We start from the raw sequence: 27,396 nt of genomic DNA on the forward strand, positions 1-27,396 counted from the left end.
TGTTGTCATGGACAATAAGATGGATCATTGATGGGGAACAAAAAGGAACAGAACGAGGTCTTGGAACAACAGATGGTTGTAGTCATATCTTTACTCTTAGCAATGACGGTACATAATGAATTATATCGATAACTTTAAGCTAAAATATAAGTATTGGAAAAATTCAACAAAAGATTTACGAACTATAGCAATTATCTCAATTTATGTGGAGCCTAATAGAGGTATTAGAAATTTCTCACTCTTTTGGAGTCATGAAATTTAAGCGCATGGTTGGTTGCATGTTTGATGCTCATGTACTATTGATTTCCATAAGTCGTATATACTATATTGCGCTTCTATGTAGCCTAACATTATTCCAGTCTTCTGATCTTGAGTAATGCATAAAAGCTACAAAATCAAGTATCTTGCAGCCACCCAAATTCAGCTTAATAATCAAATATTTATCTATGGATTTGAATTTGTATAAAGAACAACTTGTGTATGCTAGAATTTCATCTTTAATCCAAGCAAGCATAGCCTATCCACCACCAAGAACAAAGCTGGAAAAAAATCAACACAATCAAGGAACATCATATAAAATTGTAAGATATCAGAGTAAACCAATCTAGAACTCCGGAATTCCACAATAATGTGCATATACAGTCAATTCTGACAAGCTAAAAATAATATGAAAAACAAGTAAACCTGCTGGTAGTAGTATTTTAGGGCATTGCTATGTATGATCATAGACGATGAAATGGCTAAACAACAACAACAGTAGGATGGCACACATTGAAGAAAACTTGAGAGAATAGAAATGAAACAAAGAATGATTAAAAGAATGGTGGAATGGTTGAAAGAATAGCAAGAAAAAAAGGTGGGGATGAGGGAAGCTGGAAACACTAGAAGATATCCAATCAAGTGGATAGAATGCAACTCCAACCATGAACATTGTCTAGATGAGTGCAAAGATTGAGGTATTAATTTAGCATAACATATCATATAATGCATACATTGGTGATAACTATAAGCAAAGAAGCATAACGCTGAAAATATGCACATGCACATTATTGGTACAAGTCCATCACTTCGTATTCCCTATACATCAAAATTTGAAACATTAGTTTCCATTTTAGCTATTATGAAGTTTTAGTTTTGGCAATTTTTATGATTTTAAAAGTTTCAATCCAAGTTTCAAAGTAGTAATCAAAAAAATAAAGAATATTTTAAAAATAAAAATAAGAAAATAAAATAATCCAAGAAAAGTTATTATATGGCATTTTAAGGTTTTTTATGTTATATAGTTTCTTTATCTGTGTAATTGTCAATAATCTTAAGATGAATTTAACACTATATATAAGTGAAATTGCCAAGTATACTGATACTTTGTACTTTAAAGATATATATTATTTACTCAAGCTTTAATTATTTAAATATCCATAATATTTCCCAATTATGAACCTTTTTTGGTGCCAGGCACATTCTTTTTTTTAATTTTTTAGTAGCAGTCACCAAAATATCGAAGTAAGGCATTTCTTTCTCATATATTTGAGGTTAGGAGGCTGTTTAATCAAATGCATAAAGCTTTAGACTGTTACATTTGTTTTGTATAAGAAATATTTTTCTGTGAAATGCATTATATTAGTTGTTTGCAATAATCTTTTAGAGTGCTATAGTAAGAGTCATTTCAGAGGCTTCCATCAAGGATTAACTTTATTACGCTTCCTCTCTTTGAACTCCAGAAAAGGAAAGAAAAACCACTAAAGTTTGGTATTATATAGACTACATGATTATATAAATAAAAAATGACTATAAATATGATAACAAACAACGCAAAATTTAAAAGAAAACTAGTTTCGGTCAGTTTCCAGTGAAACTAGGGATCAGTTTTGGTTCATTCTATCCCAAAATTGATCAGTTTTACCAAAGCTTGAAACCTTGCAAAAAATGGTATTATACTTTTATATTCCTCTTCCATTTTGTAGCTAACCACCTGCATAGTCTTGTTTCTGTTTAGGATAGTACATAGTTATTTCTATTTTGAAGGCCCAATGCATACATGGAAAGACATGGTACCAAGGTGAACTTCTGACTCTACATATTACCAAAGGTTAAAATTCAAGATGAGCCACGGTATACAAGCCTTATGCTATACCATTACTAATATAGGCTCCTCACAATACTGACAGAACTTGTAGATATTTATGTGACAAGTTAGTGTAAGAATATAATTATGTGACATTTTTTGTCATGAAATTTGAATAAAAAAACTAGTTATTGACGCAATTTTATGCATTACGTTTTGCAGTAGATTGGTTAAAAATGCAACACACATGTCAAAACATGTATGCTTACATCATTAACCAGTATAGAGACATTTAATTGACTATAATTAAAAATATTGAACAAAGTAGCACGTATTAGCATTCTAATTGTAATTATTTTGGCAAACCAGTTTATTTTTCTGAACAAATGCATGTTAAGTGTCAACATCATTCAACATGGAATGCATATCGGTTACCATCTAGCATGCACAGCACACTATGCAAATACTTTAACCCCTATATTTAGAGCAAATGAGGGAGACAAGGTGGAGAGTTCTTTGATCCAAACCATCTAGCACATTGGAGGGGTGAAAGGAACATATGGGAAGAAAAAGAGGAAAAGTAAAGAGTGATGGAGTAAAATCAAAAGAATTGTGATATGATATCTAGCATCCTGAAATCCAAACAATGCACAAACAACTACTTATGGGTTTGAGAAAGCTAATTGCTTTTGATGTTTATATGCAGCACATAAGGCCTTGATTCAGACTTCAACTCTAAACCCAAAAATGGGTTTATGTAGTTCTCGAAGGTGCCTATCAGTCACCATTCACTGCTTCTAGGCATCTTCATGAACAGGACATACTATCAAATAATGAAGTGGATATTGCCATTAGCTGCCTCTCGTAACCTAATGAATTCCTTTTCTTATTATAATAAAATCAGCCTCATCAGATTAACTATCAGACATATTCAGCATTGAAATGTATAACTGACTCTGGAATGAAAACTGCACAATAAATTGATTTGAAACTATCAAAATCTCCTACGTACACATTTGAAGAGCCAACACATACCCAAGGAGACCTTACCTTAAAAAGTTCCACTGGAGTAAACCAAGCAATATCATGCTGCTTGTAAAGGTTATTCAAATGCCGTATATAGGCACTCCTGCCAAGAAGATAAAAACATGCCCATAAGAGAAACTCGAAACAGAGTGTCAAAAGCATAATTAACGTTTGATTTGATGGAAGACATTTGACAGAATAGGAGATTATAAGCACAAACCAATTGCAGTTTTGATTTAAACACTAAGGTCATTATATATCTAAGATGGACCTTGGTTCCAGAAATTGAATCAAAAGGTAAAATAGAAAAATCTCAAATATAATAGGCATGGGAATGCAGGTTATGTAAATCAAAGCTAAGGCAAAATAAAGAAAATAACCAATGGCAGCACGTGGCTTAAGCTAAGATGCAGAAACTGGCTGAGCTTTTGAACAAGCCCCTGATATATTTGCACCACTAAAGTTTCTTGAACTTGGACCAGAATTTTCCAAAGAGCAGAGTTTTTTAGCAAAGATTCTACAATCTTGTATTTATATATCCGTACATAGACTTACATGGCATTCTAGGATTTGGATAGATTCAATGCCAGCAGCCATTAAAATCTTTCACGAAGCCCTAAAGGATAAAAAAAATGAAGCATAAACCACCAATATGGGACCAGTCGAGCGGGCACATATCTGATGTATGGCCAGAATTCTAGCACCAAAGTAAGTCACCTCAATTTAGCACTGGTTGCACATCAAGTTGGATGTGAAGGTACCACTATGGAACCTTTTTCCCTTCCACACGCCCTTAAAGAAGCTCCGCAAAAACTGGAGCCTGCCCCTATCCTGGTATGCCCAGGCCTACTCTTGGATGATTTTGATTCTCCATCACCTGCTCATAGCTTCAAGAACCTGGATTCTATGTGGTTCTCAACTGATTATCTCGTGTAATTTGAATGAAGACTGTCTCACTATGATGAATTTTCCCATGGAATTTATGAAAACTTGCCGTAACCCTAAACCCTTCGTCCCCAAGCTACCCAAGAAATAGACTTGTGAGAAACTATACCGCTTTCTGATTCCAGGATCCTAGGAAGCTAATTGCGAAACGTAATTAAGGAGAAGTATTCCTTCCTGCCCTATATATGGGAAAAGAAGGGAGAGAGAAGTGGCAAAGATAGTTCGAGGGATGTACCTTCGAGCTGATTGAACCGAATGCTTCTATCGAGCACTCCAACCGGCCCGGATCGCTTGGAGAAATATCCGTGGTTCGGATCATACAATGCAGAGCGGATGAAGTCGCGGACCTGAACATCGAATCACGAATGATGAATGGGAGGAGAAAGAAATAAAGAGGAAAAAAATTGAATGTTATGGCTTTGAATAAAGAGCTCAAAAGGAGATCTAACCAGAATGGGCTTCTCACCAACGATGTCCGTCGAGAAGAAAGCCAGACGTATCCTCTGGAACTGCGCCCTACAAAGAACTAAGCAGGGGAAAAGAATTAAAGGAGAACGGACTCAAGAAGAAATGAGAGAGAGAGAGAGAGAGGATGAGAAGGCGAACGTTTGGCTGCTCGGAACGCGAGAGGCGGTGGGGCTCCCCTGGAGCGGCACACCATCATGGAGCTGAAGGTCGCCAACGCCGACTCGGGCCGGGGAAATGGTAGGGGACTCGGCTGGCCCGTGACGCCGGGCTTCCTAAATAGTCGCAATCGCCGCGTGCAATGCATGTGACTGCATCCGGTTTGGCTGGAGCCCAACCCGATCCAAACCCTATCTGCTTACAACGCTCCCAACGAAATTGATCGATTACCCACGGCTGTTGAACGAGAGAAGATGCAGAACGGTCTGGTAGCCAAGGCAACCGAAGATGAGATTGCAGCAGCTCTCTACTCTATGCCATGAGACAAAAATCAAATGGGATTAGCACCGAGAAAGAAAATTTGGGGTGGGCCTTTTTATTGTACCATAGTTTTCTTTGTGCCAATCTTAAAAGAAGAAATCCAAAAGTTAGGAAATTTCTCTTACTAATGGAGTTGCCCAATACACCAAACATGCTATTCATCAGTATACAGTATACGGTTACATGATACATGCTTAGCAAATTAGTCATCTAGCAGTCCAATACATAACTTCAAATGAATTGATACAGAGTTTTCAAAGCATCATGTTCATTAGTATCCACTATATGGCCAAGTGATGCATACTCGTCGATATTCTAATATATACTCGTTGATTTTGTAATATATACTGGAAGCTTTTTTGATACACACCAGCGGCAATCCAATACACACATCGAGGCAAATCGATATATAATTTTCAGAACATGCTTTTTACTAGTACACACTACATAGCCAGGAGATATACACCAAACAAATTAGTTATCTAGCAAGTCATACATACCTATAGGTAGATCGATATATAGTTTTCAGAATACTACGTTCATCAATACTAGTACACAGTATATAATTTTCTGACTTTGTTTAATATAAGAAATTATATACATATTGTCATGCCCCGAACCAACACCCGAGTCGGGACACGTAACACGGCCGCACAAAGGCAAAGTTCTAGAGAATATGCTAAGCCTGAGATGAACAAAATTCACACAACACCAACAATAATAATTAAATATTCCACAAACATTAAATCATCAACTAGTTCAATTACAAATTTTTCAATGTCCATTGGTATCAGTAAAATAAGAGAAATAACTAACTAACTAATGACTAACTATATGAACTCTACTTCCCTCCTATTCAAAACTATACCTCCTGTGACTCTAAAAAAAAATTAAGAAGGTATGAGTATTTCCAGCCCCGTAAGAATTCCAATCCGCTACATTATAAGCAATAAGAAAATAATTAATTAACAATACCAGATAAATGAGTATCGTAGCGATAGTCAAAAAGCTCGTAAATAACATACATATAAGCTTTTATTATCATGTTTTCAAAGAAGCATATATATATATATATATATATATATATATATATATATATATATAATTCAAATATAACCAATTTTTCAATAATAGTTTCTTATGTCATGTCATCAGTTGCTCATTAACTTGATTTTCAAGTTTCTCATTAATTAATATCTAGCTTTAGACAAACCAAGATCATGACTCAGTCCAATACTAATACCGTATTACGTTATATCTCGTGGGGACTCTCTAGCCCACATTATAGCCTGTGAGGGCTCTCCGGCCAATGTTATAGCCCGTGGGGGCTTTTTGGCCCATGTTATAGCCTGTGGGGGCTTTCTAGCCCACATTATAGCCCGTAGGGGCTTCCCACACATAGCTCGTGGAGGCTTCTTATGTATCAACCCATAGACGCTATGACGAGATTAGTCCAAACCATATCTTCTCTGAATGATTTATCTGTTACTGTTGCAAGACTTAATAACCAGATATGCAAGGACCAACTCCCTTTGTTGGATTCTCAGACTTCAAAGGTGCTTCGTAATGGGTTGCTCAAACACTGAAACGCAACACTATCTTTTTGTATTGAGTAATCATGGGGAATGAATGTTTTTGGTTTTATAGATCTTGAACTGAGTTACTGAGATTGCACAAGTGCAAAGATAGGTCATAACAACAAAATGATGCTTTAGTGGAGGCTGTATTACCTGGTCCTTTTTGTTTAACCCAAAGTACCCCGACATGACTTTTAGGTATAATTATGGGTATGACATCTAAGCTTAATTCATTTTACTTAACAGTTAATATATTCCTATAAGCAATAATAACATGGGCTCTTCAACACTTCCATTTGCTTAATAAATAAAACAAGCATCGGGTGGGAACCGACCAGCCTTCTGTTTTATACCTCCCACCTTTCTTCTGTTGGAAGGTCAATGAAGTGGGAAATCCATCGATCTTCTCTAAGTCCCTTCCATTCTTTCTTTGTGGACAAGATGGGTTGATGAATCATGATATTGAAGTTTGGATTTTTTCCCTTATATTATTTTATTTATTTTAGTAGGATTATGTATGGTGATATAATTTGCATCCTGTGTAAGTTTTTTTTGAATAAGTTTTATCTTTACCGTTTTTGAATAGTTTGCATTCTGGACGTTCTCGAATCTTGACTGTTGCGACTTCAGCCTTTTTTTAACTCCATCCATCAGTCCGTGACACTGCTTCTCGCTGTTGAATTTGGCACCGCTTATTGGAACTTGAGTTCGTTTCTCTTGACATGATCAAGTTTTATCATTTTCAACTTTTTTATATTTGGATTTGTTTGTGGTGATTGTCTTAATTGCTTTGTTTGATAATATTATTTTTAGATTTAAATATCTAATAGAAAATATGAATATGAGTATGAAAAAAATTAAAAAAAAAGAAAAATCAAAAAACTGATTCAATCTCAAAAGAGAACTCTAGATAGATTTATTATGACAAACAAACAATTATTTAAAACTAAACGAATTATTTTTAAATAATTTTTTAAAGTATTTTGTACTTATTAAAATTTTTTCATTATTTTTTTATATTTTTTTAAATGAGCTCGTTTTAGGCCGCTAAATGCATTGGGCCGCCATGTAAAGACCTAAAAAAACTTTCTTTTTCTTGGATTTCACGAGTTTTTATAGGCTCACGGTGCGGAAGAGTTGGAATGGGTTTTGCTCATCATTGGCAACTCCCTCTCAAACTTGCCGACGTCGTGTTCCACCGTAAACCGTTCCTTCCTGCCGCATCCTAAACCCAGATGCCTGAGAACAGCCAGGCATCCTCGCTTAGCCTTCGTTTGAGGGTATCTCAGTTCATATGATCGCCACATGATGGGATTTATTAGCCTTCTTCCTCTTGTTCGATGTTTTCTCTAGTCTACGTCACTCGTATGCGAACCAAAGTCCGCAACAAAATCTCTCTTAATTATGATCTTCCGTTCAAAGACGTCCTTGATCATCTTCTAGCAAATATTGAACGGCAGATCCCATCTCCCGCATATAAAATTTCAAAAATAAAGCACAATGTACGGACTCGTCTTGTCTCAATTAAATAGACCCTCTGCTTCTCCGTCGCCACAAACTTCTCTCGCGCCACGCTGACCCTCATCTCCTAATTCCGATGGCGGTGGAAACCTCTCTGCCTCCAGCGTCGCCGTCGGTCGACCCGAGGAGCGGCTTCTGCCACGAGACCAAGACCTTCCATAGCCTCCGCCCGGCGGCGCCTCTTCCAGACGAAAACCTCCCCCTCTCCGCCGTCGCCTACACCCTTTCCTTCCTCCCTTCCCCCCTCCCCTCCAACTCCGCCCTCATCGACGCCGGCACTGGCGCCGCCATCTCGTACCCGGAGTTCGTCTCCCGTGTCCGGACCCTCGCCGCCTCCCTCCGCTCGCGTGCGGGCCTTTCCAAGGGCGACGTCGCCTTCGTCCTCTCCCCCACCCGCCTCGACGTCCCCCTACTCTACTTCGCCCTCCTCTCCCTCGGCGTCGTCGTCTCTCCGGCGAACCCCCTCAGCACCGCCGCCGAGATCTCCCACCAGATCCGCCTCTCCAAGCCCTCAGTCGCCTTCGCCACCGCAGCCACCGCCGACAAGCTCCCCAGCGACTTACCGATCATCCTCCTCGACTCCCCTCGCTTCCGATCCTTCCTCTCCACCGCAGCCCCGGCGGCGGCGCCGCCGCCGGCGGAGGTCTCGCAGTCGGACACGGCGGCGATCCTCTACTCGTCGGGGACGACGGGGCGGGTGAAGGGGGTGGTTCTGACCCACCGAAACTTCGTCGCCCTGATCGCGGGGTTCCATGCCGCCCGGGAGGCGGCGGAGGCGCCGACGGAGGGACCGTCGGTGGCGCTATTCACGATCCCGCTGTTCCACGTGTTCGGTTTCTTCATGGCGCTCCGGACGGTGGCACTGGGGGAGACGACGGTGATGATGGAGCGGTTCGAGTTCGGGGCCATGCTCCGAGCAGTGGAACGGCACCGGGTGACCTACATCCCGGTGTCGCCGCCTCTGGTGGTGGCGATGGCCAAGTCCGACGAGGTCGACCGCTACGACCTCTCCTCGCTCCGCCTTGTGGCGTGCGGTGGCGCGCCGCTTGGCCGGGAGGTGGCGGAGCGTTTCACGGCGCGCTTCCCCAACATCGAGGTCGTCCAGGTAGGGAGAAAGAAGGGTAATTAATAATTCAAATCGCACTAATTACTAACGCGACGTAATTGAAATGGACTGAAGTTAATGTACCAACCGACGATTTTTACTGCTAGGGGTATGGTTTGACGGAGTCGACGGGAGGGGCGTCGGCGACGATGGGGCCGGAAGAGTCACAGAAGTATGGGTCGGCGGGGCGACTAAGCGCATGTTTGGAGGCGAAGATAGTGGACCCCACCACGGGGGAGGCCCTGCCTCCCGGACGGCGAGGGGAGCTCTGGCTCCGAGGGCCTATCATCATGAAAGGTAATTTAATACTTGAAAACGCCTGATATAATCTTCTCATATCTCGTGATTGTCGTTCGTGGTTATAATGAAATATACTAATTAGCATTAGGAAAATGATAGCTGTCCAATAGTTTTTTTTACTAGCTTAGATTAAAAAAATATTTATTTCATTAGAACCGTGTAAGTGTTAAGTAACGGTTGTTATCTCGATATCTAATGTCTGCTATTTAAAACTTCTGCCATTTATATAATAGTTATAATGGTGATTGTAACAATGTAATGGCTGCTATAGCATTGTAAGTGCTATTGTTTTAACCATGGTCAGACTTCAACGAAGGGCTCCTAAACGTCATACATCACTTCGCCTCTTCAATGAATAGCGTACCTTATCGATGGATCTCCTCCTTTTTCTTGGTTGGCGGCCGACTTTCCTGAACTAGTTTTTTCGTCTGTAGGCATTCACTTGGGAAGCAAAAACCAAGTAAAAAACCACTATGCATGACTTTTTCTTCTCGGACAGCATAAGGAAGGCCACCTTGTGGATCGGTCGTGGGCCCAGAACCCACGTCGTGACTATTTAGGACTCTCAGACTCGACTGGTTTGCAGGGGGAAAAAAAAAAAGGCCAACAAAAAAATAAAAAAAAAAATTTGGTTGGAGTTTTTTTTTTTTTTTTTTTTTGAAGAAGAAAGATAGAAAAGTAGCATTTTTATAGAAATAAAATTTTCATCTTTCATAGAAAAGAAAAACAAACCCACGAAGAATATGGAAAACTATTTTTCCACCTGTTGGAAATTGAGATTTTTTTTTTTAAAACTATTTTTAAGCCATCAAAACTCATGAATAAAGTATTTTTTATTAAGAATATAACAAATATTACTCAACCAAATATAAGCTACGTACTTTTTTTTTATAACCAATTAAATATGCCAAAATTATTTTTTTCAAGCATCATATTTTCAGAAATCAACTTTTTAGAAAAAAATATTTTGGTAAAAAAATTCTTCCGAATCAAACGTTTTCTGTCACGTAAGTCCAAAAAAAAGTGCTGTCCAGAATGGTGCCTCGATCACATGGTCCATAGGTGAGTGAAATGGACGCAGCAGCGAAAGGAAAACAAATTTCATATGAAATGCATTAAATTGATGATATATTATATATTTGTGGTCGGGTGGTTGGTGTTTCTGTTTGTTTTGGTCTCGTGGATCAACCATGGCCTGATTTAATAGGTAACTTTGTTTTATAAATGGCCACAGCCCAAAAAGTGGGCACCGTGCACTATAAGTGGGCACCATACACTATTTGCTTTTTTGTCTGCATCATCATCTCTGCCTACAGTTAAATGAGTGGGTCACAACAATAACACATGGGAGAAACATCCCAAATGGGCTATCAACGAACTTGCTTTTTGGATATTGGTGTGACACACGATGGCATTGTGCTTTAATTGGGCCATTCGCACGACATCATGCTGGATAGGGTCACCAGTGGTTACTTGGTTGGACCTCATAGCTTTTTTCTGGTGGATAGCACGTCATCAACGCGTGCGCCACGTAGCACAGTATCGTCCAACAAAATTGTCGGCATGCGCAAGCACGGATCATCTGTTTCTAATCTCAGTTGGTGGTTTAAAATAAGTTATAATCTCATAGTTGTCAAGGCTTTCACTGCATTATATACGCATGAAGTGGGATTTAAAAAATGACTGCAATTTACCAATTACCCTGTTATTGCGCTCTTCATCTTATATTGGAAATTTTGTGAGTTTTCAACTTTTCACTGTTTATCCTACTATGTTATATTTTGGAATTCCAATCTCCATTTGACTAACAGCACTAAAACTGAAAGAATCTAATAACACAGTCGATTTGCTGTTAAGGTGTTTTGTTTTTTAATTTTTTAAGTGTTAAGGATCTGTTTCTGATTATAATTGCTGGTAACAGTTGTTATAACAGTCATTGCTTTATTTCAAGTACATTTAGTAGAAACATTTTACTTGGCAAATAACAGCCTTTATACCCAACATATTAATCTGGATATTGGTATTTATGGAACTAACTGTCAAAATAATCAGCTGACCAGGAGTAGATAGCTGAACTAATGACACCAGAGCAGAATAAAAAAAGAAAACAAAAATAATATTAAGATATGCATTAACTGATGATAGATGTGAGGTAGAGATGTTGGTTTTCATATTTCTTGTGTCCAAAGTTACAAGTGGGACAACTGTGACCTGATAAAAAATTGGTTGGATCATTTGTTTGTCAGCTTAGTTACCATCACATGAAGGCGAGTTATTTCCTTCTTAAAACATCCAGCAAATTGCGGCCCACCTTGTCTGATCTATTTAAGGATTTGACTGTTCCCTGATCTTCATCTTTGACTCAGTGGATTAGTTGGGACAATAGAAGATTTGGTTCCTGTAACTGTGGAAGTGCAGCTTCTCTCCTGACTTGATGCCCTTGAGGAGAGAAAAGCAAGTAGTTGGTGATGGGGTATGCATCTCATTTGAACAAAATGCTGCCAAAGGGATCACACTTAACCCACTTTTAAGTATTATAAAAAGTTAAGTGTGTGTCAGTGGACATGCGACATGTCATGTAAAGATTGATTCTTGTGTTTGGAGCAGCTGCAGAATGCAGATGCACTAGTAATGCCTAATATAAGAGACAAATTTTAGTTGGAGCGTAATTTTACATGCATGAAAACCTTCTGAAATATGCATTATACAGGTGTATTTTGTGAATTCTGTAGAGTTCTGGTTGACATCTTTGATGTAATTGGTGCAGGTTACATAGGTGATGCTGAGGCAACTGCATCTACCTTGGATTCAGAAGGTTGGTTAAAGACAGGTGATCTTTGCTACTTTGACCAGGATGGCTTTATCTTTGTCGTGGATAGATTAAAAGAGTTGATTAAGTACAAGGCATACCAGGTGCTTAAAACTAGGTTTTGCAAATTTTATTGTTACGCAACAGTTGTTTAGCTTCATTTTATCTAATTTTGTATGCATTTTCCAGGTCCCCCCTGCTGAATTGGAGCATCTGCTTCAATCCCATCCTGAAATTGCTGATGCTGCTGTAATTCCGTATGCATCTACTGCCTTAATTTTCTACCTTCTGTATAAAACAAGAGAAAAGAGGACAATTCTTAAACTCATCTTTGCATGACTTTCATAATTCACAAGACTTGCACTATGTTTTATCTATGATCTTCTATAAGTATAAGCTTGTATTTTCAAATGACAAGTTTACAAAATCAAAAATTGCATACTTTCAAGACATTAGAACAAAAGTTATAGAACATTTTTGGCAGTTAAGATTTCTATGGATTAAAATATCAGCAACTAAATGATGGTTAAATCGAAAGCTTCGTCTAAGTGCTACTGATTAATGCCATTTTGCTGGTTAAAGCTGAAGCCTTAAGTCAAGATTTTAATTTCGTGATTAACCATCAGAGTGGGTCTATATTTTGTGGATATGCTTGCATAAAATAAGAATGTTACTGGCTGGAAAAAGAACTAGATCCTAGCTTTGGGTGCTATGGGAATTAGTGAGTTTGTCGTCCATAGCCACCAAAAGGTACTCAGGTTAAAGACAGATATAGACCAGTAATGCCCAAACACCTACATAAGGCTTGGAACACAGTGTGCTAAAGAACAGCTAACTCTGATGTAGAGTGAGAAGCTCCGACACCTCAAACGAGAGAAGGTGTAGATCAGTTCAACAATCACAAGTTTTGCAGCTGATTAGATTCCGGGCATCAAATAAATTGAAAATTGATAAAGGAACTAAGTTAGAAGCAACAGTCCATAATTAAAGAACATTTTAGATGTCAACCCAACGCACATGGAGGGAACAAAGCATGAGGATGACAAACCAAATGCAGAAAAGGGAGAGCAAATTTTTGGAAAAATTTGTTTAGGTGTCGTATAATAGCGCTTGACAAAATTTCATAGGAACTATATTGAATAAATTAAAATCCTAGCGCAGTCAACTTAGACATGTATACACTCAGGTTAAGAGTTCCAAGATGTAGAAGAGATGAATTCTTATTTTGTACTTTGTGCATAGGGTTCCCTATAGAACAGTATGCAGGGTTGTAGAAATGCACTATAAGAACCTTACGAAGGTAGATAACAGTAATGCCAGATCTCCTGTTTGGATTGCTTAGATAATAGAGTAGTGAATTAGTGGTGTTATGTGGCAAAACAGTAAAAAATGCAATCAGAAAATCTTAGTTCTGAGGAAGCATCAATAGGGAAGGCTGCCATCACTGGAGTACAGCATGCTATGTGCATGCTTGTGTCTTTTTGTCTGCTTGTTAGCTGAATGCTAGTTATTGCAGTGACGGATTTCTGTATGTTTGCTATCATGACAGGCTCCCAGATGAAGAAGCAGGACAGATACCCATGGCATTCATTGTTAGACAACCTGGAAGCTCTCTCAGTGAGGAACAAGTAATGAATTTTGTTGCAAAACAGGTATTTGTTGTTCCTTCAATGTTATCTCATTGTGTTAGCCCTGAAAAGTATAATTTCAAACTTACCTTGTTATGAGTTAAGGTATCTCCGATTAGATCAAAAAAACTAAAGATCATGCTTTACTCCTATAGAACCAAATTGATGTTTCATCCTTTTTCTAGTGATAGGTTGCTATCTTTAGAAAACTATATTTTACCTTGAAACAAAATGCCTGCCTCCTGAAATGTATATACCTGATGACTTGAGTCTCCATGGGAACTATCTAGGTTCTTTGTGTGGGGTGCTCTACCTTAACAATTGATTTATTTCCAGAACTGAAGTTTTTACATGCAACAGCGCCCCCTTTCCGAAGTCTAGAAAATAATGTAATTTCCCATCCAAGTCTGTCTAATCAGTTCCATCTAATTCTTTCTCAGCACGTAGCATTATGTATCGGTCAACGCTTGGAGATCTTTTAATTAAATTTCTTGAAAATTTTATATCAGCCTTTGATTCTTGTTGCAGGTTGCACCATACAAGAAAGTTCGCCGGGTTGCTTTTGTCAGCTCAATACCAAAATCAGCTGCTGGAAAGATATTGAGAAGGGAGCTCATAAATCATGCTTCGACTATTCCTGCATCTAAGCTATGAATGCCGCATCTTTGCTCTTCAAGGGAAGTAAACACGAATGCTTTTTTAGATGTTATCAGTGACTTCCCCAGCTGCAGGACCAAGGGAAGCTGACCCGGGAGGGCGTGCCTACTGGGGCAACCGGAGTCTAATTTAATGCCATTATTGCCATTACCATGTGGCTGATATTAAAAAAGATTATGACACTAATTCTCTCCAAGTATCGGTTGCTTTTCTCCATGAAATCAGAGGCGTTATATTTATATTGCATGAACGAGATGCGAAGGAAAATAATTAATTCCTGATCACTGTCTGTTAACTTTATGCAAATAGAAATGCTATCAACCAGTCAACCAATTTTATATGGAACCTTGGGGCTTAGACCGACAGAGGTGCTATTTAGCAGAAAAAGATGAAAATCTATGGATCATAAACATTATTGATGGGAGATAGCTAATCCCTTCAATAATTAGATTAACTGTTGAAGATGTTGACCGCTAGACCAACTGGTGGCCTAGATTAGGTTAAGCATAGTAAGGCCCGTTTGGTAGAGATTTTGGAAGGCTAAAAAGTACTTTCTGTCTTTTGTTATTTGGTAAAAATTTCGAAAAATTGTTTTAGTTTTTCTAAAAAGCTAAAAATAGTTTTTTTTGAAAGAAGTTTCATTTTTGAAGCTTTCTAAAAAAAAAGTATTTTTAGGCTCTATCGGAAGGCTTTTTTTTGTCCAAAATATTCATGATAAAATATAATAATTACATAAAATATTTCTTTATAATTCTTAAAATTTGTAGCAGGGTGGAAAATTAATTTACACTAATAATTATAATATTTTTATACTTTTTTATTGTATTGTACTATAAATATAATATAATATAATATAATATTATAATATATTGATATGTTATGTTAATTAATTTAATATTATATTAAATTATTATGCTATATTATATAATATTATATTTTTATATTATAATAATATTATATTATATTATAGTAATTTTATACTATATCATATATTTATGTATTAATACATATTATATTTTATTATGTTCTATTGTATAATACTATGTAATGTTTTTTATGATCATTTTGTCATACCAAAAGTACTTATTCAATTTATTTACCAAACATACGTTAAAATGCTATTTACAAATATAATTACCAACAGCAAACAACTTTTTATAAAAAATATATTTTAGAAAATTCTACTTCCAAAAGTTTTACTTCTAAAAGCCCTACTATCAGCAGCTCTTAAGTCAATGTAACTGATGCTTGCCATTGTCAATGCCGAGTTGCTGGAGAATTTTGTCGCTTGATGATTGATGGAGAGGAGCTGAAACACGTTTATTCGGCGACGGCCTTGCAAGCACAGTGCTCTCCACTTCTATTTCTAGTTGTGATACTCTTGATCAGAGGCGATGCATGGGTGTGGAAAGCGGGGATTCACCCCAAAGTTGCCTTATTATTTTGGAAGATGGTTTGGCACATTTTCTTGTCAAAGCACTCAGGCAAGCAGCGAGTTGAGTTTACCTCCATTCTGTAATATCTGTTCGGAGATGGAGGAGACTCTTTCCTATGTGCTTTTTTCCTTCCCTAGAGTTGCTAAAGGGTGGCATGAACCGGAACTGCTCTAGGATGAATCGGAATGATTGTATATTTGAAGGTAAACATCTGTCGTCTAGATTTATTCTTTTGAAAACACTGATACATGCTTCAGAGATCTTACGGAGGATCTATGGCTATTGGGGACCGACATTAATTACATAATCATAAGGGATGGGAATGAAATATACTAATCAGATCAAATATTATGCATGGTGACTAAGTAAGAGATTGAGGCATAATTATTAAGTACTTGCAAGAATCGACTTTGGTCAAAATTCTGAGCCATTGGTTTTACTAGATTTGTATGAAATACTAAAAATTAAAAATTATATAAATAACATTTTTTATCAAAGCCATCATTATGTTTTAGTTGCAAGTGTAAATAATGATAATCATGAAAGATCTAATTTCAAAAATCTTGTAAGAAAAATTATATAAATGTTGGAATACAAAAAAATTATTAATGTTCTTAAATTCTTTTAACAATGAAGTTCTAAAAATGTCACAAAGAATAATATAAATTATGTTAATTTTTCATTTTTTATCAAAGAGAAAGCATTTTATTTTTTAAAAAATAAATGGTTAAAACACGAAATATTATGATATACATCATTTCTTATGAAAATACCACATTATATATCAAATGATGGTTTAACGATGTGAATAGATTATAAGTAAGTTGAAAGATCACTAGTTCAATTCTGGGTTTAAGATTGTATTTTATAATTTTTTTTACTAGAATTTGAATTTTCATAATTCATATATTTATATAAAAAAATCATATCTAGAGTGATTTTAAAATTTTTCTTCTTGACTTGTCAATAAATCTGCTGCCACTATACAGTAATTTTATTTCATATAATAAATTAATTTATCCTTTTCTTTTGCTATATGAATATGGTTTAATTGAGTTTATGTTTTTATTTTGAACCATAGAATGTCGGTCGATTCTATTTCACGATTTTTGTAGTACTGATTGAGATCATATTGTTTATGGTAAATTATATTGATAATGATCATTTCACCAATTTTTCCATTCATCATCCGTTCTAGAGTTAAGATTTTCCTTTTGCTTTGATTTGGAATCACATGTTCCTTGTATCATACAATAATCAAATATGAATCCAGATCCAAAACCCAATGCGAAAACGTTTTCAGCCCTAGCTGCTGTATAAAACAGGTCTCAAATTCTTTTTCATTATATATATTAGTGGATATTTAATTCAAATATGATTGTGCTAAATTAAACCCAACCTGAAGTTGAGTTAATATTTCTTAAGCTGGAGTTAAACTAAACTGATGTTAGTGGCACGAGGAGAACTCAAAAGGAACTTTGGATTGAGATTTGAGCTGTCCAGGTAGCACACTTATTAAATTAAATATATATCTTGGCAATGCAATGCAAGCAAGTGTGATTGAGAGCAATGATTGAGAGGGATGAAGTGGACAAGCAACTTGCCAGCGAGTCCTTCCCTCCACTTAAAAAAAACGATCACTCCAACCACACTTAAAAAAAAAGCTAAAGCCGTCAAACATTCACGGGAATGAGCCCGAAATGATGATGTCAAAACCACTACGCGTCCTCCATCCTTTCCTCCACTTAAGCTGTCTGTGTCATAACCTAGACAGCCGATAAACAAAGAGGAACCGACCGTTGCGATCCCCTCCACGTCGCGCAGGACCCTTTTCCCTTTCGCGGCCTCCTTTTGTACTACGCTTTGCTTGCAACTCGTCCAACCACCATTCCAGTGCCCAAACCGTCCGCTGGATGTTATCGGCCAATAGGAAGCTGCGACATGGATCGTTGCATGGAGGCGATGCAAGGAAAGGGTGGCAAATTCCATCGGACTCTGCCCTCCAGCTCCCGCCCCTTTTCTGGGCTCCGTCCCAGCTTTAAAAAATTATAAAAAGCATCGGCTCGTCCAAATCCTGGGCTTTGTCTGCTCCCCACTCTCCGATTTCTCCTCTCTCCTCCATGGGCGAGAATTCCGAAACCCCAACGCTAGCAGAGGACCCGCCGCCGCCGCCGCCGCTGCTGCGGCCGCCGTCGCTGCCGCGGCCGCCGTCGCGAGTGCCGCTTCTCGAACCGGACGAGACGCTCCTCGGCCCCGCCCTCTGCCGCCTCGTGTCCTTCCTCGCCGCCCTCGGATTCCACCACCGCTCCTCCCTGATGGCCCTTGTCCTCTCCGGCTTCGCCTTCGCCCTCCTCGGCATCGCCGTCCCCGTCGCCTCGATCTGCCTCTCCCGCTGCTCCGGCGAGAGCTGCGAGGAGTACCAGGTCGAGCGGTTCGAGATCTGCGTCTTTGTGTCCGACTCGTCTCTGGCCGCCATCTCCCTCATTTGTATCTCCAGGAATCTGTTCAAGTATGGGATACGGAGGTTTCTCTTTGTGGATCAGCATCACGGCCAGACCGAGAGGTTCCAGAAGGAGTACTTCCGCAAGATCCAGGTGGGGAGATGCTCATTCTCTTTAAATTCTTCTTCTTCTTCTTAAAATTCTAGTTATGGAGTGGTTTGATTGAGGTGATTTGGGAAATAAATGAGAAAATTAGGCCTAGGTGTTTGAATTGGTAGTAAATTGCATAATTTGGAAAAAATTAACCTGTAAAGATCCGAGTTTTGATTTTTTTTTTTTTTGTGGATTTGATTGAAAAGGTCAATAATCTTTGTCGTGGTTGGAAAATGATCTGCACTCGCAATGTTTCTTTGAAAAAATTGATATTGTTTCTGGTGTATGGAGAATGACTTGATGTTCGAGAAACAAAGCAGAAATATGATTTCTGGTGTTTGCTTTTATGAAGTTATGTCCGTTGGATTAAGAAGAAACTGGAAAAGGTTTGCTGTTCTTAGGAATTTGTTAGTATCCATTGGCTGTGTTGCAGGTTATAACTTTGGTGGATATGTTTCCAGTGCTTGATACACGAAACCAATTAGGATCTGCAAGAAGAAATAAGACAAGTTTTCCTGCTACCTATGTGGGTGTGATTTCAATGACAATCCTTGTTCCAACATGCATTCTCCACCTAAACAAGTTACTGGATGATAGTGGAACAAACTTTTTTCATATACCTCTTTAATAGGCTTTAGGCTAGCACATTTGTTGCTAGTAATCCTACTCCCTTTTCATAGAGTTTACAATCCCTGTCTTCGCACTTGGTGCCCTTACTTGACCAATAAACACCTTAAGACTAGATCATTTCTGTCACATGTTTAGTTATTTATTTGGAAATATCCAAGGTATTTAACCTTTCACAGTAGCAGCAATTGGCTCCATTCGTTCTTTCTATCCTTGTTGTTCTAAGAGTCTGGTGATATTTTAATCTCACTCAATTACACTTGCTTCTTAAAGTTCGGAAGTTTGGCATTAGTTACCTTGAAAAACATATGCAGCTGTAAGATTGCTTATTGCTAATGCATCACCATCTTGTGTCTTAACCTTCTTTTTTTTGGACTTGCAATCTTGTCTCAATTTCTTGCCATGGAACTGTTCTAGCTTTTTGGCCATGTATGGCATCTATTGCTGGTTCAGAACCCAATCGAGGCTTGAAAACTCAGTTTTGGTTTTAGTTTCAGCCATTGGAGTGAGCTTTGCATGGGGGAGTTTTGGCAACTGTTGCCGCTGGAATTTTGGAAATTTTGGTGTTTCAACTTCAATTTCTGCAGAGAATTAATGAGAATGGTTCTTATGTCTTTTAAAATATCTAGATCAAAATCAGTGATTTATATTATGGGTAAGAATGCATTTGAGCATTAACTCTAATTGTATTGGTATAATCTGTTTCTTATTAGTACACTGGAAGTTTGATTTGAGGGGCATTTGCTTTGTGCAATGGTAAAAGGCTTAGGCTAACAAGTGCAATGACACTGTTCGAGTACTGGTTTAGCCACTTTGTGCAAAAAAAATGTTTGCCCTTCTTGGATCACCGTACGATAACTAGGTAATATGATTTTACAAGGTGATGTAGCTCAAATGGTAGAGCGCTCGTTTAGCATGTGAGATGTACGGGGATTGATTCTCCACATCTCCACTTTTTTAGCATTGAGCCTTGGTGCAATGGTTAGGTTGCTAGATTATGAGCCAGGTGTTATGGGTTCAAAACTTGAAAACAACCTCTTCACATATAGGAGTGAGACGATGTGCATCAGACCCTCGCTTGACCCGGTGGTGGTGGGAGCCTCGCCTACTAGGCCATCTTTTTTAACATTAAAGTTTGATAATACATACATACATACCTACCTACATACGTACATACATACTAACAATCAAATACAGATATTTGCATTGTACACTTGCATTATGCATTGTTATCATATTTATCTTGATGGCTCTCTGTTTTTGTCAGGTTTACATAAACACAAGATTATGTGCTTTGAAAGCTGTAAGCATGCTGTGTTGTGATTTTTTCTTTATTTGGAAGTTTCAGATGCACAAATACAGCTTAGATAGTCATTAGATCTGTTTAAAATGTTTGAGGAAAGTGGAAACTAGTTTAACAGAATGTTCTTCAAGTTTTTTTTGGGCAAAATTGCATTCGATAGCCAAGAATTTGTAGTTTACTTTGGTTTTAAGGTAAACTGTTCCAAAATTCAAAATTACCCACCTTTTGTTAGCGATTACTTATGTGGCACGTTCTCTTATATTCTCTACAGTAGTTAAAAGATTTTTACTGATGGAATTACAATGCACGTCTGGATTTTTACAGTTTCATGCTATTAAAATAATACAATTTGTTTTCATTAGATGAATGCAGATTTTATATACTCCCATCTATATTGAAAATTTCACTTATACTTTATGGCAGGATTTCTTTTGTCTGCTCCTTTGGTGGATATTGCCATGCCTTGTTGTGAAGATTACCCGTGAAATCTTTCGCTTTGTATACATCTTCCATGAGTCAATATGGAAATCCATTGTGGTTTTGTTAGCTTCTATTATCTCATGGGCATATTTGATCATAATTTTTTTATCTGCTTGTACTTTGTTCAATTTGGTTTGCAATTTACAAGTTATTCACTTTGAGGACTATAGTAAACTTTTGGAAAGAGATGCGGATGCTTTGGTATATTTGGAAGAACATGTACGCCTTCGTTATAATCTCTCCAAGATCAGCCATAGATTCCGCATATTTCTTCTATTGCTCTTCTTATTTGTCACGGCAAGTCAGTTTGTGATTCTTTTTCAGACCACAGGATATGGTGGGAAAGTGAATTTCACGAATGCTGGGGGATTAGCTGTAAGTTTCTTTTTGTCAATCATACAAGTGACTTATAGATTTCTTTTGTTTTTTTAAATAATATTAGGAGCTACCCTTAAACTTTTTCTTGAAACTGGCAGGTATCTTCAGTTGTTCAAGTTGTTGGTGTAGTCCTTTGTTTGCATGCAGCTGCTAAAATTTCACATAGGGCTCAAGGCGTTGCATCAGTAGCCAGTAGATGGCATGCATTGATAACATGCAGTTCCTGTGATTCTTCTCAAATGAGAACTACAAACAGCTCTGCTAACTTGGAGGTCATTCCGGCAAATTTATTGTTGGCAGATTATTCGGAAAGCGACTTGGAATCATTAGACAGTGCTGCAGTGCAAAGCAATTCTCAATTGGTTTCTTATATGTCCTCGTACCACAAGAGGCAAGCCCTTGGTATGTAAACTTTCCAGACCTAATTTTTTTTTTGATGCTTCTCAGTTTGGATGTTCTTAGTAGTTAGGAAAACCAAGAAAGCTTGTCCAACAAGTTTCACTTAGCTGTGGTCTATTTGATTTTTCCCCTCTTAATATCAGCACAACTGTTCCATAATTGTAGTAGATTGTTGCATTTGGCTTTTAGTTAGTTCTGTTTAACCAAACTTGGCATTAATTCTTTGAGTTTTAACATACTACCAATTTGTGGGAACTTATTCTGACATGAAGCATAGTGCTCTTAATAGACACGAGCTGCCGAGCCCTTATTCTACTAATAGCATAATTTGAATATCGTATTGACTTAAAATGCTCATTGCCTGTTCTTGTGATTACATCACTGCAAGTAAATAATTACATAAAGTCAGAAAGGAACCATTGAAGTTATTTTCCTTCTTTCAGACATTATTTTTTAAGACATTTTCATGATATCATCCTAGCATGTGTCATTTTTTTTTTCTTTTTTATGTTTTAACCTAGGGCCCAATCATAATCTTGATGGTGCAATTAATTTCATGGAATTTAAGTGATGAGCTTCTTAGACATTACTAGATCAAGTGAATCTATATGATATTCTGCACTGACCTTAGCTGTATCAAACTCGTAAATGATTTATTCCTTCTTAATATCATGCTATTTAGGTGATGGAAACTATCTGCTGCAGAGATACTAACAGCCACATGGTATTTGAGATGATGACATGTTCAATTGACCATAACTGTAGTTGTCATCCTCTGCAGTAAATCACAAACTCTTTAAGTGCCCATTAGGTCATTCTCTGCTCATCATGCATCACCAGCCTTAGAGTCATCATTGGAGAAATTGCTTTGCCCTTCTCCCCAACTTCCATTTGGTTGGCTACAAGTCTCATCCTTCAAGAATGCTCTGGAACTTGTATAAGCTTCATCAGTAGAAAAGCAGTTTTTCAACTTTTGCTAATAATTTTTCTAGAGGACATTTCTTAATAAATTATACAAGGCAAAACTGACAATATGAGAATCAATTTATGTTGAACTTGATAAAACAAGTTAATTTGAGCATCTGTGTAGGCTTAACTTGGACTTTTTTAACACTTATGAGCAATGCCTTGATTTTTGTCCTTTGTTGTATAAAATTTTGAAAAACATGATGGAAATTTTAAAAAATACTAGATAATTCTAGTTTAAACATTGCGCAAGTATTATAACATGCTTAAACATTTTAGTGTTTCAGGCAAATGACTGCACAACCTTCATTTCTGAAAAATTTGATGATCCAAATCATGTTAAGAGTTGATATATACGTAAAAAAAAGTTGAATAGTTCATATTACGTAATCAAATCATAATGTTTATTGCTTGAACTAATTTCATGTCTCTAGCAGAAGATTTAATTTTCATTCTTATTTTTCTAAGATATTTATAATTTTGAACATGCTATAGGTTATAATAGATGTGTCTAAACTAATTCATTGTTTAGACTTTAGAGGCAAAAGCTCTATTTTTTAATCTTTATATTTTACAAAATATTTGGGCAATAGGTAATAAAGTTTGTAATATTTATGTTCTAGTCTTTAAAAATTGTAGAGTATAGGTATCCCTGAAAATTGTAGAGCATAGGGGAAACGACTCCAATTTTTCTTTAATTTTGAAGAAAATCTTTAAAAAGTTTATAAATTTTGAGTTAAAGAAATCCAATCTTTCCATTTCTTTATGCTTGTTTGAGAATAATCTAGTGCCAAAATAAGCTCGTCGAAACAATGTAACAAATTGAAGTGAAGTTGGAAGAAGAAGTTATAGAGAAACAGGAGATGTGCATAAATACATGTTGCAATCCTAAGGTGAATCAAGGAATAGGAACTTTTGGCTGCGCAAGGAGTTTGTGCTACACAGGAACAATGCAGCAATATGTACTTGGTTAATGGGATACAATAGTTAAGACAATTTTCTAAAGGCAACACAAATACCCTCTCCCTCCTTTCTTCTCTCTTTATATTAATATTAGGAAAAATTATATGAAAACCCCCTCAACTTAGGGTTATTTTTACCTAGTATTCGTCGAGTTTAAAAGTTTTAATGTGGTTATTGAAGTTAGTTAAGTGGTTCAATGTGACAACTTAGGGTTATTTTTACCTAATATTTTTCGAGTTTAAAAGTTTTAATATGGTTACTGAAGTTAGTTAAGTGGTTCAATGTGACCCAAGCCCCACTTGGTGCCCAATGCCATTAAGATGTCGTGTAAAAGGACATAATTACCGCCCTCTCCAGTCCTTTTCTTTGTTTCTTCCCAAGATACACCCCTTCTCCAAAACTCTTCTCTCTCTTCCCCCTTTTCCGTCACCTCTTGTTGGTAGAGACCATGAGATAAGATCCTATTCCCCATCTCCACTGGGTCCTAAGAGTTGGTGGCATTAAATGCAGTCCAATTGAGCTCGAACCTGTCACGTTCTTTCCATCTGTTGTTGAATTACCATTCCTCTTCCTCCACTTGTCCTTTGCCGCTGACGAAGAGGACCTCCTCTCCTTGTCCCGGGTCCAGAAGCTCTTGGACATCTTTCTCATAAGAAAAGTTCCACATGATCCTCTTCAATAGTAAGGGATCCTCTCTTGTTCCCTGGTCATCGACCTCATATCCGACTTCTTTGAGCATGGTGTCAAAGCCCTCAATAATTGCAATGCTATTAGGGATGGGATTGACTATATCTAGTAGTGGAAGAAGCACCTCGCGGTCTCGTAGCCCTCAATCCTTCCCATAAGACCCTCAATGAGGGCTAGCTCCGCGGCTCCGCCACACCCTCAAGGCCCTCGCTAACCTCACCATTCCCATGCTTAATGAGGAGGCTGGCTGCATCTTTAACCATTGCAACCCACTTGCAGCATTAGATGGAAAGAAAAAGACAATGATGAGGAAGGCATATTTTCCCCAGGTTAGCTTCTAGTTTTCTTTCTCAAGATTGGCTGGCGTTCTCTTGTTCTTCTTCTTGATATTCTGCTTTTGCTGTCTTTCTCCTTGGATTTTTAGGTGTTTTAATGGAGGCTGCCTTGTGATGTTCTCCTTCTCCTCCTCCTCCTTCTTCTCTTCCAAGTGGGAACTATTTTCCTTATTTTGTTGCAGTTTATTGATTCCTTGAATGTCATAGGAAATCTTCTAAGTCTTGAACATCTCAATTATGCAGGGAGTGAGGAAATCAAAACTCCTTTATCCATGGCTTAGGCTGATGGTGTCTTCTTTTTCTTCTTGTTATAACATCATGATTATTCAGTAATAGAAGGAGATATCTCTTCGCAAAAAGGGCTAGTAGCTTGAGTCTTTTTCCTTTTCTTTTTCTTTTCCTTCTAATAGTTTGATTAGGTGAAAATTGAAATGTCTGTTTATGCCTTAGGTAATAGCATTGTTTTTGTAGTTTCAAGTATAAGGGCAGCCAAGCATCAAGCGACTGTTATTCTCGGAAAGTTAGCTTATTCCAAAATCAAAATGTGCTGAAGGGCCATGTCAGAGGGAGCAGAATGGTAGAAAATGCAGTCCTTTCAGCTAATACCTGGTGATAGTTCACATGTATCACCATACTAAGTTTTTGAGAGTGGAGTTCGCAGTCATCTAGAGAACAGGATGCTTCAAGGTCCCTCTCATATCGTTGTAATTTTTATTCTTTTCTTGTGCGTGCAATGGACAAAGGACAGTAACATTAAAATCTAATTTATAGCAACGCATTAAGGGAGTCAAATTCCTTTTTTTTGTTACTTTTCTCCCCTTTCTTTATCATTATACATGCCTTTTGAGTGATTATTTTGCTTTTACATAAGAAGTCTCTAGAAATCTCTGACATCTGGTTCCCCATTTCTTCTATTTAGTTCATTTTTTGTAAAATTATCTATATATGCAATTCACTTGTATGACTGCTAATCAGCTTATGCTTTAGTCTTATTTTTTTTCCCTTCATTCTCTCATTGTTGTATTGCTCCAGCAGTTATGTATTTGCAATCCAACCCTGGCGGAATCACCATTTTTGGATGGACGGTCGACCGTGCATTGATAAATACAATCTTCTTCCTTGAGCTGACGCTGGTTTTATTTGTGCTTGGCATAACCATAGTCTTTCCTTCCAAGTGATGTATGATTATTCAAAAGCTTCGTCATAGTATTGATGCTAGTTATCAATTCACATACACATTTTAAGAAAGAACCATGAGAGAGGATACATCTCATCTTCTGGAGGGGACTTATGTTGCAACATTTTTGCATGTAGTTTATGTGTCACACTAGCACTCCTTGTATAATAGACTAGCAGTGGGGTACGTGTACAACGATAATGCTCGGCACCGGAACAGAGTCCATTTTTGGCAGACAGAGACAGGTAATACAGGCTTCTTCCTCATGTGCATGCATGCAAAAGCTCTGGTCCATGCTGTAAATATATGATTTGTAAACCAATCGACATCCCTTTTTATTTAGTAATAATAAAATCTCCGGGTTGTAAATTCTTGCAAAATTACTCATCATCTTTGCACTAAATATATGATCAACAAACACATGGACATTCTTTTTCCTTGCAATGCCAACAATTCTTTTATTTTCCAGACATCCGTTGAGATCATGTTGGCTAAACACTATTTATTTGTTAACTTTTTTTTTCTTCAGTCATCAAATATATAAGCTTATTTGACAATGCTACAAGGTTGCTTGGCATTCTGGGAGAGGTTAAGGCACCAAACATCTGTTTCGTAAAGTAGATCATGCCAATGGAGCTAGAGTACCTTGGACCCTTGGAAGATCTTCTCTTTTTTGGCAGAATCGGACCATTGAGCAACCATAACATGATTTTTCAGGGGAAATTGACTTAGCAGCAAAAATTTAAAATATATATGTATATATATTCTAATTGGTTGATTCCAGACCCTCCAGTAGAATACCAGAATGCGGATGACCTTTTATTCAGCAAAATTAGCTGAACCAGGATAAGGATGCATGCAATCAATGTTTCTTCAGGAGATGTGGACGAACCGAGCTTAGAGTTCATCGTAATGCTGCACCAGATCAGATTATGCTAGCAGATCTTCTTATGTTACTCATTGTTTCAGAAGAGAAGAGTTACTTGAGGGTTTAATTATTGTTCAAACCACACATTTTGACAACAAGAACAGGTTTGACTGATCTTGATATCTTATAGAATCTGGATGATTATAAAAGGAAGCCATGCAACCTGCGATTTATTTACTTATTTATTTTTTTTAAGTTTGAACACAAGAATAACACATTTAGTTCTAAGTAGGTCAAAACAAAAATAGATCCAGGGAGCTAAAAGAATCATTATTTTCTCACTGGCATTATGAGTTTCAAGGTCATATGCACTACCACCAAAATTTTGTAGACAAAAAAGAATCTTCTATTGTGAGCTCTCAATGTTCTCTTGCAAATAATATATGACTTGCTCTTGCTATTGCTTTCTAATTTTTGCGACTGACTGTTGGTTTTATGTAGCTATGATTCGGACATTAAAATAACAACTTTCGTAGAAATAAAATATCTTTCAAAACCTTCAAGTTTATCCGATTTGCCTATAGATTCTCTCAACTATCAAAATT

General features: G+C 37.5%; 3 protein-coding genes across 8 annotated transcripts in view; 2 read left to right on the plus strand and 1 right to left on the minus strand.

The window, feature by feature from the left end:
- Positions 1–4,797, minus strand: part of LOC103705689 (NADH dehydrogenase ubiquinone complex I, assembly factor-like protein (DUF185)) — a 30,264-nt gene extending 25,467 nt beyond the window's left edge. For 2 of the 4 annotated variants that reach the window (XR_015972095.1, XM_088708777.1), the window contains exons 1-4: positions 4,643–4,796; positions 4,486–4,562; positions 4,271–4,383; positions 3,116–3,197 (exon numbers count right to left, since the gene is read on the minus strand). Coding sequence is in view for 2 of the 4 variants with exons in the window: in XM_088708777.1 (XP_088564903.1) it covers positions 3,116–3,197; positions 4,271–4,383; positions 4,486–4,562; positions 4,643–4,700 (330 nt within the window). In the remaining 2 variants the exon portion in view is untranslated. Of the gene's footprint in view, positions 1–3,115; positions 3,198–4,270; positions 4,384–4,485; positions 4,563–4,642 lie in introns of all 4 variants that reach the window. The other 2 variants (XR_015972094.1, XM_088708775.1) reach the window with 1 other exon arrangement.
- A 2,905-nt stretch (positions 4,798–7,702) lies between these two features.
- Positions 7,703–14,862, plus strand: LOC103705686 (4-coumarate--CoA ligase-like 5). Of its 3 annotated transcripts, XM_026804106.3 has the most exons (7): positions 7,703–9,184; positions 9,292–9,481; positions 12,252–12,397; positions 12,483–12,550; positions 13,843–13,945; positions 14,212–14,310; positions 14,450–14,862. In XM_026804106.3, the coding sequence occupies exons 1-7, from the start codon at positions 8,156–8,158 to the stop codon at positions 14,573–14,575; spliced, it is 1,761 nt and encodes a 586-aa protein (XP_026659907.3). In that variant the 5' UTR covers positions 7,703–8,155; the 3' UTR covers positions 14,576–14,862. The 3 variants fall into 3 exon arrangements, with proteins under 3 accessions (XP_026659907.3, XP_008787716.3, XP_088564904.1); XM_008789494.5 differs by lacking the exon at positions 14,212–14,310; XM_088708778.1 differs by lacking the exon at positions 14,450–14,862 and having other exon boundaries at positions 14,258–14,310.
- A 3,195-nt stretch (positions 14,863–18,057) lies between these two features.
- Positions 18,058–26,062, plus strand: LOC103705753 (zinc finger CONSTANS-like protein (DUF3537)). Its single transcript, XM_088708782.2, has 5 exons — positions 18,058–18,608; positions 20,962–21,237; positions 21,343–21,393; positions 21,495–21,798; positions 25,779–26,062. The coding sequence occupies exons 1-5, from the start codon at positions 18,135–18,137 to the stop codon at positions 25,922–25,924; spliced, it is 1,251 nt and encodes a 416-aa protein (XP_088564908.1). The 5' UTR covers positions 18,058–18,134; the 3' UTR covers positions 25,925–26,062.
- The last annotated feature ends 1,334 nt before the right edge of the window (positions 26,063–27,396 follow it).

This window comes from Phoenix dactylifera, chromosome 12 (assembly GCF_051530095.1).
Source record: "Phoenix dactylifera cultivar Ajwa chromosome 12, Ajwa_hap1_PhDact_Kaust_v1.1, whole genome shotgun sequence".
NCBI lineage: Eukaryota > Viridiplantae > Streptophyta > Magnoliopsida > Arecales > Arecaceae > Phoenix > Phoenix dactylifera.